The sequence below is a fragment of the Phasianus colchicus genome, chromosome 11 (genome assembly GCF_987193195.1).
Source record: "Phasianus colchicus chromosome 11, bPhaCol1.hap1.1, whole genome shotgun sequence".
Classification (NCBI taxonomy): domain Eukaryota; kingdom Metazoa; phylum Chordata; class Aves; order Galliformes; family Phasianidae; genus Phasianus; species Phasianus colchicus.
Window position 1 is genome coordinate 6,032,293 of NC_143446.1, and position 13,843 is coordinate 6,046,135.

At 38.8% G+C, this 13,843-nt stretch overlaps 2 protein-coding genes across 5 annotated transcripts in view; one reads left to right on the forward strand and one right to left on the reverse strand.

Moving 5' to 3' along the window:
• The window catches only part of LOC116238924 (haloacid dehalogenase-like hydrolase domain-containing 5), a 64,464-nt gene extending 57,183 nt beyond the window's left edge, over positions 1 to 7,281 (forward strand). Inside the window, exons 10-11 of one of the 2 annotated variants that reach the window (XM_090148102.1) lie at positions 1,268 to 1,324; positions 7,198 to 7,281. In XM_090148102.1, the coding sequence (XP_090004228.1) occupies positions 1,268 to 1,324; positions 7,198 to 7,214 (74 nt within the window). In that variant the 3' untranslated portion in view covers positions 7,215 to 7,281. Of the gene's footprint in view, positions 1 to 1,267; positions 1,386 to 7,197 lie in introns of those variants that run through there. The other variant, XM_090148101.1, reaches the window with a different exon arrangement.
• EFCC1 (EF-hand and coiled-coil domain containing 1) overlaps positions 3,214 to 13,843 on the reverse strand; it is a 47,222-nt gene continuing 36,592 nt past the window's right edge. For 2 of the 3 annotated variants that reach the window (XM_090148093.1, XM_031608846.2), the window contains exons 6-8: positions 7,938 to 8,096; positions 4,967 to 5,036; positions 3,214 to 3,504 (exon numbers count right to left, since the gene is read on the reverse strand). In XM_090148093.1, the coding sequence (XP_090004219.1) occupies positions 3,371 to 3,504; positions 4,967 to 5,036; positions 7,938 to 8,096 (363 nt within the window). In that variant the 3' untranslated portion in view covers positions 3,214 to 3,370. The remainder of the gene's footprint in view (positions 3,505 to 4,966; positions 5,037 to 7,937; positions 8,097 to 13,843) is intronic. The other variant, XM_090148094.1, reaches the window with a different exon arrangement.

A 13,843-nucleotide genomic window follows, 5' to 3' on the forward strand; every position in this document is an offset into this window, starting at 1 on the left:
ATGATTACATTAGGGAGTTCCAGCAGACATAAATCAAAGGAAATTTTCTGTTTTCTGTAAGAATGGAATTACTATCTGGGAAAAAAAAATCTAGATTTTGGAACGAGCATGCTGGTGGTAGGATAAAATCAAGCATGATATAAGGCCAGAGTTCAACTACAGTGCCTCAAAACCAGCATAACTATTTAGCCCTTTTAGTCTTTTTAGCCCTTTTATAGATGCCTCCTGGCTTCTTAAACAAAGACAATAGTTTGGTTATCTTCTATAGCCAAGACCTAAGTGACCTTTTACCGGCTGGAAGCTGTGCAGCAGAGCTCTGGTCTCATCTGGTAGCATGCTGTATGTGCTCTTCCATACTGTTCTTCCTACTGAACAAAGAACTGCTGGGAAGGTCTGCTCTGAGGATTTTTGACCACTTATACGAAGTTTTAGATGGGCAATTACACTTGCTGTGTTTGCAGCACACATGCTGTGAATTTTTTTTAACTGATAAGTAAACATGGAAGCAAATGGCCATTTTATTACTGTGTGGTAAACATAGCATAAGAGTTTGCAGAGATCTGTGATAGAGGTTTGCAGTTGTACTTTTTAAATGGAAGGCTCTTGAGTGTTTTCAGTTTTTGTCATGTGGGCAATTTTTTTACAAAATGGTGACATGTTCCCTGCAATGTGAAGCACTCATCTCTGAAAACCTAAGATCTACATACTAAGGAGAAATCACAGAGTATGTTACTGCAAGGGCCATTCGGAGGAGGTATTTGTTATGCAGCCAACAGTGCGGTCATAACTGCTCCCACATTAATGTTTGAAATGGTGTGAAGATAATAATGAGACGTGATCAGGTATTTCTGTTTATTTGGTAAAAATTCAAACACTACAAAAGGCAAGATTTAATTTCTTTTTTTTAATAAAAAGAAGCTGAAATCTGCTGAGGTAACTGGACTGAAGGAGGTCTTCAGAAAACTTTGGGTTTGGCTTTGGGTTTGCTTCTCAGGATTTCTATACAGTCTCTTTTGAATGAATTCCAAATAATAAATTAAGCTGTGGAAGCCTACCTGCTTTTGAGGCAGAGCTAGAAATTTCTCAGTTACATTGATCTAAAATCAGAGATTTATACAGCTTCATATTAATCAGCCCCAGCAACACTGAAGTTGACAGACATAGTATAAAACATTGAGGTAAAAGTATTTCAGAAAATAATCATTTTTAAGGTCAGTAAAGAAGGTTTTTAAAAAGTACAATGCCTTATTCTGCCTCTGATTTACAGGATTTGAAGGCTGCCTCTTGATCCATCCTGAAGAACACATTCTTCTTAGGAAATACTGTAAGTTTGACTTGCTCCACATAGATTGCCTTTTGAAGTTAAAATAATCAGCTTCTTTTTTTTGTATGCACCTGAATTGCTGTAGCAATGAAACATTCTCTCCAGTTACACTGAAAATAACAGAGGAAAGTCCAACTCTAAAGATTAATCAGGATATGCTGATGTATCAAAAATCATTTAGATATAGCCATTTCTAAGGAAATAAAGATGTCATTATTTGAAGCTAACTTAACAAGATATGATTTAGGTATTTCTTTTGCCAGTTAAATGATGTCTATTTATTCAGAATATCTTCCATTTATCTCAGCTCTTTGCTATTTCCTTAACACCAGCTTAGGTGATGAGTGACATTTTCCAATTTCTGTTTACAGCTCAACTGCTGCTTGGCTGAGCTAGGCAGCATTCACTCAGACTGCATTGCTCCTCCCCTCTTTTGTTTTTAGCACATCAGTCTGCTTACATCTAGCTTTCTAGAAATAGATGAGAAGGTTAAGTAGAAACTCGGTGAAAAAGATACAAAAAGTATACATTTAATGTAGCACTATTAAAACATTGTTAAGTATATATAATACAAGTACACATGCATATGTATATCTAGAGCGGATACTGTAAATATTACTAATTTGGATGCTGAATCCTGCAGTACATGAAGGTAGCCATAATCAGGCATGTGTGTGTATTATAAACCTATTTCTGAAATGCCCTTAGTGCAAAACATACACATAGGTCATGCTTATTTAATAATTCCATGACATTTTCTTTCTTCCTGGGAAAGTCCTAGGCATATAGAAGCTATAGAGTACATTATGAACAAAACGAAATAGAAATCCTCTTAATCCCCAAATTGGATTGTGGCACGGATCTTTTTTTTCATATGAAATCAATTTTCATGGAAAAAAAATTCATATATGCACAGTTCTGAATTGAATGGTCTTATTTCATCGCTGCCATTATCTCAGGCAAATAAATTCATATTCTTAGAAGATCTCCAGTGCATTTTTTAAATAACATAAGTTCAACTGAATGGTTTAGGGACTCTGCTTCTTTAGTTTCTATGTTTGAGAGTTGAATGAAACAGTGAAAGTATTATGGAAGCAATATGTATTTTTTTTCCAATTCTGCCCCCAGGAATTATTCTGTTGCTGATTAAAATGACACCATGGTTATGCTCAGCATTTTATTTTAATTTGTTTGCTAGTGGGGCCCATCTTTGTGGAAGTCCACTTGCACTGAGGGAAATTAAATGAGAAAACAAGGTCAGGTACTGCACTGGCTTTTGCTTGTGCAACAGTGGCAGCTGCTGCAAAGTGAATGTTTCAGTCCTTCCCTTTGGGCTGGGGAGCAATGTTGTATTATACCTTTTCCAAGAAGTAAAATGCAAATTTTAATATAAAATCTAAGCCTTTTGTCAGCAAAGGCTATTGTAGGCATCTGTGTAATTGCAAATATGAAATTCAGCATAGCAATAGCAAATCTATCTTTAGCATTAAATAAATGAATAACTGAATCACATATACAGACACACACAAATATATTTTATACATGAGTCCTTAAGACTTGCACTACTGGCATACACTTGAGTGTATGTTTTTAATATAGTCATTTGGTTACTTGTATGTTACAGAAGCAGTTTACTTGCCACTGAATACATAGGCAGACTTTTGCTTTTGAAGCGAGTTATCACAAAAGCTAGAATTTGTGCTCAGGCAGCGTGTAACCGGGGCTGCAAATCTAAATGGGTCAGGTTGATGTATCTGGAATTCTTTTTATTTGGTTAACCAGTTTAGTTCCAGGGCCATTGTGCAAGGATGGCTAGGCTGCTAAGTAAGGTAATGCTCTTTAACTTAAGGGAGGACATGATGTTAGCTGAGAAACTGACGCTCTTCTCAGAGATAGCAGATGTTTGATATCATGGCTCTATTATTCTATTGCTCTTCTCCATTACTGAGGTACTTTGAATTTGACAAATCTTATTCACTCATCCCATGTTTGAATGAATGAGAGCTGTTGCTCAGTTGGCTGTGTGGCTGTAGCTGGCACTGCTGCTCAGCAGGAGATGACCAGTGGGTTAGACAAGGACTGGCGACTCTGAGCCTTCTCCAGAGGCTGGCTTTGTAAGATTTCACAGGCTGTCAACTCGTGGTAAAGAGTATCTAGGACTTCAAACAGGTGGGCTTTTCCTTTAAAAAGAAAATGGCAAACGTTATCATTTAAACAAAGACAGAAATTTGCACTTAAGCTATCATAACTCCAGCTGTCTTCTTTACAGGTACCAGTGCACAAACAATATCTACATTCTGAGATCAAATGATGAATTCCCATTTCTATTAAAAAAGGGTCTGTTTTCTTTACTATTTCTCTTGCTTTACTCACTGCTTACTGAGTTCTCATGTACTTGTATAAAAATTGCTATTTTGTATCACAGTAAAAAGTTGCTCATCCAACTATCCACTTACTTAGTCTTGTCAAACATGTAGAAAATGTTTGATTCAGAGACTTAGGAAAGCTGCTTAAGTCACATTAAGTGCACAGTCAGAAAATGGAAAGCAGAGGAGGTGAAAAGCTTATGGCAGTGGTGATGCAGAATGTACAGAGAGCTTCACAAGGCTACTTCACTGTTTAACTCATTTTAGAAAGCTGAACTGTGCCGCAGTTACAGAGGGAGGTAGTTTGTTTCAGCAGCATCATTCAGAGTCAGCATTCCCCTGCAGCATGAGTAGTAGTACCCTTTGGACACGTGTAGTGTGGATTCTCTCAGTCTCCACTTTTATTTGACAAGGCAGTACCTGATCTATAGATCAGATATAGTTTCTTTCTGTGTGGGTGTCTTGGAGCCAGTTGCTGCACACAAGTAACAGCAAGGTTTTGGAACAGAAAAACCCAGGATGCTTTGTATACTGTTCTTCGTAAATCACTGTTATTAATATTCTCCAAAACCAAACCCTTGGGCCACATCTACTCTTCTATAATCTTGTCTTCGATTACCATCTCCCCGTTAAAAGCCCCTACAAACCATGTTCTTAGGCTTGGTACAGAATGTTCCTTCTTGGAAGGTAAGTACAAATGCTCTGCTAGTAGGAACAAAGTAATCAAGTCTAAATCTCTGGGCTGTGATCCCTGTATAGTTCCTACAAAGGCAGCTCTGGTGCATTGGACCATTGTCCAGGGAGAGGATATTACAAGCTGAATTTTCATAAGGGAAAAATGAAAGATTATTAGAGGAGTTCAAGGTTGAAGCAGTTTCTTTATGAAAGTATTTTTTTAATCCCTTGTTGCTGCAGAACAAGAATATGACATGCACCCAGATAGGAACCTAATAAATAGCTGGCTTACATATTCAGTGTCATGTTTTTGAATGAGGCCTTAACGACATTAGTGGAACACTGAACTGTTCCCCTACTGCCAAATTCCAATTACAATCTAGCTAAAAAATGCCCTGGATGCTTTTATGTTTCTGAAGTGTAGTAGACTAGAAAGCATCATTGTCTCCTGGTAATCTTCCTGCATAGTATTTCCTTCTCGCCACCCTGTCCCCCTGCATTTGGAATATTTTTTTCACACTCGTTTTTTCATTATCTAGTGTTGTTCCTAAAAGGACTGTTTTCATCCTTCTTGGTCTTCATGCATGCTTTACTTTCTTACCATGTTGGGGGTCATGACAGGATTCCAAAGTGCTCAGCAAGATTTTCCCCAAGGCTCGCTTAGATATGTTCTTTAAAAAAAACAAAATAATATTATGGCACAATTATGTTCTATGTTCTTCACCAGTTTAAATACATGCAGTAAAATCTATGCACAATATGTTTGCATTTGAAAAATCAAACAAAACTGAATCCTGATGATGCAAGACCTGGTACTGGCTTTATTTTCATGCATTTTAACTTAGATACTGCTCAAATAACAGCAGTTTGTCCCCAGGCCCTTAATGTGGCTGTAAAAAGAGAATCTGTAGTCATTCGGTGTTGTTTTCTGAATCTTGTGTGTGAACTAATCTAGATGGCAAGAAGTGTAAGCAGCATGTGCATAATAAATGTTTGTTCAGGCCTCTGCTAAGCCTGTGTTGAAAAAGAAACGGTCAAATTTTGTAGTGTTATCTCAGAAAGAGCTTTTTAGCCCCATCTGTTCTAAAATTTACTGGGGACTATTTTAGGTGTAGACAAATAAGGGATTGTATATGTCGCGTGGCAGGCCTGCTACTACCTTGAGATTGAGATGTAATAATCATTAACAAAAGAGAGAGGACTATAAAAACTACATAGGATTTGGACAGTCTGCTTTACTAATAGTTTTATATTGGAAATTTGTTGTGATGTTCATAATAATTTGGAAAGCAAATTCTCTTAATTTTGTTATCTAGACACTAATGCATGCTTTATGGGAAATGCTCTTGCAATTATTTTAATTAACACTTAGAGCCTCCATGTCTGTAGGGACAGATTGTTCTTGTTAAAACTTTGCAAACTGAAATTAGATGAAAGCTGTTCTGGAGGAAAGATGATGCACCTACCAGCAGCTCAGGCAACATTGCCACTGCTTACTAAAGTCGGTCATCTGCCTTCTGCGTATCTGCCCCAGTGAGGCTGGTGCACAGTGAAAAAACAGGTTCACGGAATCAAAAATAACAGAATCACAGAATCTTAGGGGTTGGAAGGGATGTTTAGGGATCATCAAGTCCAACCCCGCTGCTAAAGCAGGTTCCCTCTAGTAGATTGCACAGGAGAGTGTCCAGGCAGGTTTTGAATATCTCCAGAGAAGGAGACTTTTGTGGCAGGCTGGGATTATGTAAGGTCTCTGCAACACATTGTGAGCTTTTAATACTCCTGACAAGGTGTGTTTGCCTTTGGAAAGTCATTGCTTTCTAGTAGATTCTGTTGCAAATGAGATACTGGGGTATTTGTAACATGAAGGAATATGTAATATGCTGGGAAATTGACATTTAAAACCATAGTTAATAATGAATAAGTTTTCTTTTGCTTGAATTGTAACCCATTAGAAATGTAGGGGATCCTTGCTAAATTCTGGGAATGCTGTAAATCTCTTTGTTCATTGTCAGCATCATTGCCTGTACTTGTGCTATGGAAGCTGGCAGCATGCAATGGTTTATTTCTAGCAGTGATTAGCATTAAGCGCTGTTATCACCAAGACATGGCATGCTGGGTGATGGATTGTCTCCTAAGCAGAAATGATTTGCAATAATATAAGTGACCAGTGAATGACATGTTGAAGTCTTGACACAGAAGGTTATTACGCTGGCTGCCACTCATAATTGTTACTAGTTTAATCCTCCACTGGATTGTTATTGATGCATATGTCAGACTAACAATATGAAAGGAGAATTTCCTTGTGAAGTGTAGAATAAGTTACCACATTATGAGATACTGCACTTGTTCCCTAGAGTCATCAGTGGAACATGAACATGCTTCTACCAGAGCACAGTGCTCATCTGAGGAAGCATTCTCATCTCACACAGATTAAGTAAAGCTTTGCTGAAAATTGAGGAGAATTTTGAATCATTATCAAAGATATTAGCTCCCAGCAGTACAGTATGGCTCCCAACATACCCCATGTTCTGCAGATTATCCAATTTGCCTGTCTTTTGGCTGGCCATTATCAGTCCCCAAGAAAGAGACTGAGATTTGTTTTCTAAAGGCTTACCACACTGGCCATATACTTCTTGTGATCTCCTTGTATCCACCTTTATAAATCCATGCTTGGATTATTAATCAGATAAGAAACTTCTCACAGAAAAATACAATACTGGTATATGAGAAGGAATATTATTGCTTTAATACTGAATCAGTGCTACTGTAGGATGCAGTTAAAAAAAGGCTCCCAGCTTTTTTTTTTTTTTTTTTTTCCCAATTTTGCTGCAGGCTTCCTAAATTGCTGAGGAGAAGCTGGACTCTTATTCATCTACAGAACACTGACCTCAGGTTCAGGCTGAGGCCTTGACCTCCATTGGTGCCAGGAGCCTGTGCTTTGCAAAGGCAGGATCCCTCTGATCAGCTGCTATGGCAAGGCAGAAGATGCCGCCATGCATGGGTGCTGTACAGCAGGTAGAGCCTGAGGCTGAGCACTGTGCTGGTGCTCCTGTACATGCTGTCATGGAGTGTTCACTTCCTAGTTTTCTACAACTTTTGACTTGAGACTGGGACATAAAAAGGTTTGTGAAAAAAGAGTTAGAGTGTTTTTGACAAATTCCAGCCTGGAAGGCCACTTTCTGCTTACCTAAGTACTTGACAAATGTTTGCACTTCCTTCACCATAATGTCATGTAATGTACTGAAGGGGATTGTGTTGTTGCTGCATTTTACCACACCTCCGTGTAGTCCATGCTGATAAGTAATTTCAAAGGAAGTTTCTCTTGTATCCTCTAAATAATGAGAACTTGAAGACCCACATACAAGGGGACCTCTAGGATTCTTTTTGAAAGTCATCCTGAGTAGTTTAAAAGTTTTCTGAAATCACTAGGCAGTTCCAAAGGCAAATGCATGTAAAAATGTTTCTTGGTGTAAAGGATTTTGTGCTGAATGCAATGTATGAATATCATTTTTGGTTTGAAAAGAACACTATCATAAATAACTTTAAGTTACTGGACTACTTTCTTGCCATACCAAGTCTCGCAGCTGTTGAAGAAGCTGTAAAACATCCATGAGCTTTTCTTCCACCAGTGACAGCCTAACTCTCTCAGTCTCCAACATCTGTAGCTCCATCTTCAACATTTCCGTTTCCTCCACCTTTTGCTGCAGTTCAGTTAGCAATGGGCCTTTCATCTGGATAATGACACAGGAATTAAAAGCACTGGAGCTTTTAACTTTCTTGCCTAACAATTGCAAAGCTGAGTTATCCCCTTTACTTGGTAAATGTCAGTTCACTTGAGAAGACTGTCTTGAAAATTATATTTCTTTAATGTACTGTATAAAGAATCAACAGTTGCTAGAAAATGCATGCTTCACACTTGCACATAATGGCAATTCATTCAAGATTGGATGCTAGCAGATCATTCAGAAATGTTAAGTACTGGCATTTCTGCTTCAGCTTTCTAACGCTTTGCATTCCTGTGGTCCTCTATAAAATATAACTGATCTGTGTTCCCTCACCAGTGTGGCTGTGTTTTGGTCTTGCAGCTCCTACAAGTCAGTTATCTGTATATTCACTGAAACAGGAAGGTAATTAGCCAATTTCTTCAAAGTATTTTGGTTGAGAAAAAAAGTCCTACAGAATGATTTCCAATATTCTGGTTCTGTAAAGCACTGGCACTCTTTGCAACTAAGCACATAAAGGTCCAGATTCAGCAAGACTTTAGAATGATCTACAGAAATTCTGCACAGGTGTGGTCTTCTTAGATCTGGACCTACCAAAGCTGAACCAATCTGTTAGTTTTCTAAACCTGCTTGTGAAAAAAATGTTAAGGATTTGAACATTACTTTTTAATGCAGAACTTAAATGACTAATACTGTACTAGAATGCCACTGCACCTTTCGAAAAAGTAAATATCTTTGTTTGCCATAGACCCACACCCACTGCAGATGCATGGCTAACTTGCTAAATTGAGCCTGGAAAGCATCCTCTGGAAAGTATGTCACTTATATGTCAATTCTGGACCTTTGAGAGCACTGACAGATTTCAGTTTTATGAACTTCATTTCCCATTCATTGCTGAACCCAGCATTCTGAAATTACCAGTTAATGAAATTTCTTGTTGGAAATAGAATCTAAATCTGTTTATTAACATTACACTGAAAACCAAAATCCTGTGAGGTAAATGCTAAGTTTGCTGGCATTTGTTTGTCATCTTTTATCTTTATTGCAGTTTTAGGAGTATTTACAGAGTGTGCAGACCTCAATATATGCAGTACTTAATAGATTTTTTTTGTGGAGATTTCTATCCTAGTGGATTTTTAATAAATGGGAAAGAATTTCAGTTCTCTAACACATAAATGTCATTAGAGTAAAAAAATAAATTAGTCCCTGATTCACAATGAGCCTTGCAGAAGGTTTTAGTTTCTGACAGTGCTAAAAGTTGGCTGTTAGTTGGCACTCATTGCTCCATCAGATGCAAATTTCCCTGTTATGTTAACTCTCTGTGTGCTTTGCTGTGTGAGGCTTTCCTCCTCTGAGCTATACATCTCAGAACAGCTACAGAAGCTTGAATCACTTAACATGGCCCATCTGCCAAACAGTGATTTCAACATCACTGTCTGAACACCCTTTTAGATGAAGAAACTAACATTTTCCTGTATTTTGAGCCAACTTTGTTACCCTAATGTGGCAGCAGTCTGACTGAGATGCTGTAGAGGCTATGTGAGGCTTTCTGTGAATTAAACAGAAGGTTTCCTTTATTACATTGCAGAATGCCTCTGCATTAAATGCCACCTGCCACAGATGTTCACTAAACACAGGAAGTAGTTATATTTCCCTGTAGAGCAGAAACAGTCATACAAAGTTACACAAAAGGAAGAAATGTCATTATTTTTATGTGTGAAATGGACTTTCCAAAAATGTAGTCAAACAGATGCTCATGGAAATTGATAACTGGTGCCCATCTATCCTGGTGCACCCTGCCAGGTCCCTGTGCCCATACCATCATGTAGCCACTGCTTTCAGCTGCTGCTTTAGTCCTGCTGGCTTGTAGTGAACCTCTTTTCTTAGTTGTTATAATCTAACAGTCTCCTTGTCCTATGTAAGCATGCCAGTTTCTGGATACTTTTATATTTACATACATTTGTATGTATGTGTGTGCTTTCAGACAGTGGCTCAATGTAGTGTTAAAACATTCTGACTGCTTTCCCTAGATAGGCTATATCTAATACCTGCTGATACCTTAACATTTGCAAATAAGAAAATGATGATTGTAGAGCACAAGCTATTTTTAAAACTTAGATAATGAGGAGGGATGGTGAGTAGTTGGATTGCAGGGCTCAGAGGAGTGGGTTGTGTCCTGGGCTCTGCCCAAGTCCCTTAGCACAGCTCGATTTTGGATCTGTGCCTTGGTTGTGAAATGGAAATACTACCCTGCCAAATGTCAGTTTTGAGGATAAGCCGGTTGCTGATAGGTGGTACCCTTAAAAAAAGAGAGAGAATGCTACAGGAAAAACCTGAGCTCTGGAGTACAGCACACAAGTAAAGCTAGGATAAAGAATAAGAAGGATAATGAATAAGAAAGATGTGGAGCTCTTGGAGTGGGTCCAGAGGAGGGCCACTAAGATGATCAGAGGGCTGGAGCGCCTCTCCTATGAAGAAAGGTTGAGGAAACTGGGATTGTGTAGCTTGGAGAAAAGAAGGCTCTGAGGAGACCTCGTTGTGGCCTTCCAGTACTCAAAGGGAGCATATAAACAGGAGGGGGAATGGCTGTTTGTGAGGGTGGGCAGTGATAGGACAATGGGGAATGGTTTTAAACTGAGACAGAGGAGGTTTAGGATAGATATTAGGAGGTTTTCACGCAGAGGGTGGTGAGGCACTGGAACAGGTTGCCCAAGGAGGCTGTGGATGCCCCATCCCTGCAGGCATTCAAGGCCAGGCTGGATGTGGCTCTGGGCAGCCTGGTCTGCTGGTTGGCAACCTTGCACATAGCAGGGGGTTGGAACTGGATGAGCACTGTGCTCCTTTTCAACCCAGGCCATTCTACGATTCTATGGTTAATTAGTCTGCAGAAGTCCCTGAAGGAATGTCAGAGAAAACCACTGCATTGTATTTTCTGCTGAAGTGAAGGAGCCTCTCATATTAGTCTCATGTCTCATTGCAAGCAATGAAGCTGAGAAAAGTTTCACAGAACAGGAAGAAAACAGCAACAAAACTCCAGAATGAAGTGATGAACAGTGCTGTGCAAACTATCTTTTAAATCAATTCATCCTTAAAGGAATGGAGGGTGGCCAATGTAGCACCAGTTTTTAAGAGATGCTGCAGAGATGATTTGAGCAGCACGTCACCTTGAGAGTATCAGTTATGCTGTCTGGCAAACTGTCAGAAATTGTAATGCAGAAGGGACTTGGTGAATATGTAGCCAAACATAGGGAAGGAATCCATTAGATATATTTGAGAGCATGTATGAATAATGTTAATTCAGATGAGTGTATTTTGAATCTGCATAAAAGTTTTGAGAAGATGGATAGACAAAATGTAATGCTACAGGACAGTAGTGCAGGTAGCTCCTGCTGTGGATTCACAGTGGTTAAAAGATGGGGGTTGAGCACAGAATGGCAGACCCAGACTGGAGGGTCAGCATTCACAAGGAAGGACCTCACAAAGATCTGACTTAAGACCTGAGCATTTTCATTAATTATTTCAAGGAGGACTGAACATCAAAGTGTTTGTTTGCTATTGATCATTTTGAGGGGGTAAGAGGGAGGATGTAATCAAAGCTACCTGCAAAGAATTACTGCTGGATTGCATGATACTGAATAACTGCAATAAAAGAGCAGAAGAAATTCAATGCCAATATAGCAAAATAAGACATATAGGAAAGGTACACCATGTTATAAACATGCAGTGATGATAACTACAATTTAAGGAGATCTAGGAGGGCTGTAATCTCCTGGAAATAGCTCTGTGGTCACCAGAGATCAAAAGGATACTTGCTAGGGGCTATTAGAATAGGAACTGGGAACAAAACAGAAACTATAATTATGCTGTGATGGACTTGCATTCAGCTCTTCTCATTCAAAAAAAGAGTAATAGAGCTTGAAAAGTACATTGGAAAATAAAATAGAATAAGGGAAGGAATGGTTTCTATACAAAGAGAGCTGAAGCAGGCTAGGAGTGGTTGGTTACAAGTGAGGCAGTGTTTCTCACTGCAAAAGACTATAAGCTATTTTTCCCAAGCAAAAGAAGTAAGTAAGAGTGGATGAATCAGCAACGGATTTAAAGTGAACAAAAACAAGTCCTCAAAGCTTGTCTCTCTGTACCTAATTTGTGTGACTCCTAGCTGGGAGATATCAAATGCATTGCCAGCAAAAGAAAGAGAAGGTTAAATAGATGTTAAATAGCTCCAAAACTGGCCATTAAACATGAAGCTGTCAATGCATCATCCGGTTTAAGGTGTGTCTGTTCCCTGTTCATCGGTAACCAGGTGACTCATACCAAGAGGAAAATTCTCTGTACTGCTTTTCATTCCTTTTCTCTAAATAACCACTGCTTGTTGCCATCAAGCATGTGATGTTAGAATGAACTTTTCATTTGAACCTGTATGACAGGTCATTACTACTGTCTTCTAATTAGACTGACAGTTTTAATGGGATCTTTTAGAGAAAATCATTGGCATTTCTTTATGACACAACACCTGGGAGCATCTCACTGTATTTTTAGAATTTGGTCATGTCTTCTCCACCCGTTGTGCCCCTGTCCTGACATCTTCCTCCTAGGTCTTCAGTAGAAAGTATTTTTAAGAGTTCAGTCGTTGGAAAGAAGAACTTTCAAGACATTAAAAAATTCACCCTGGTTTTACAGTGTTAGATTGGATCAATTATTAATCAGTGTTTGATAGTGTTGCTTTGCACTTGCCTGCTGAGTTTACTTGTTAGCTTTGCTGTTATTTATCTCATCTTTTAGCATTGAGTAAGTCCAAACAGAAGTATATAGAGCAATGCATAAAGTATTTTTTTCAGATCAAAGAAAGTGTTCTAGTGGTTTTTTTATGAAACCACCAAATATATTTATTTGCAAATCAGGTGTGAGAGAGCATTTCTCAGTCTTCCAGTTCATTTGGTACTGATTACAAGGATGGTAAACCTCTTGAAAGAAATTACTTACTACTTTTGTCTGTATTGCAGCAACCAGAAATATCAAAAGCTACAAGGGATACAGTACTGAGAAATACTTAGAATAAATTTCTACCAGGCTCAAAATGACTAATCCTTCTGATTTTAAATTTACATTGCAATGAGTCAGCAATCTGTCTTATTTTGTTTCATAGAAAGATTGACAGTATTTAAATCTGTGTCTATCAATGGCTGCCCCTTGCAGGATTTAAAAAGTTACATCACAAGGGACTACCAGGATGCTGCACTGAGGCTATGAACTACTGTGGTTACAACCTCTAAATTGTTAAAGCAAATATGAGCATGCTGCTAAACCTGAGAACTATTTTTTAATTTACAAACATGCTAGTTTTAAGTCTCAGAGCTGGCCAGACTAAGCTAAATGATTTTCTTTTAAGGACTGAAAAACAGTGAACGTCTACATCTCAGTCAGCTGGAGGGATTTTTTGAGAAGTTATTGTGCTCCCAGACGAGTAGGAGGACACAAAGTGTGCATCCTCCAGAGCTGAGGGACCACTGACAGCTGCCTATAGTAACCCTATTGTTAGCATGCTGCCCTTTGGGCTATAGCAGCACCAGTCCTAAACACACTATCAGTGAACATCTTAGGCCAGTTCAGTAAAGAATGGTATTTGAAGAGCTTGGGTTTGACTGCAGCTGGTGCACATTTCATCCTCCAAAAGCAATGGAGGTTCGTGTTGGAGCCACGCTGGAAATGCAGGTGGCACAGGAAAGCATGGCATAGTTTTGCACAGAGTGAAATGC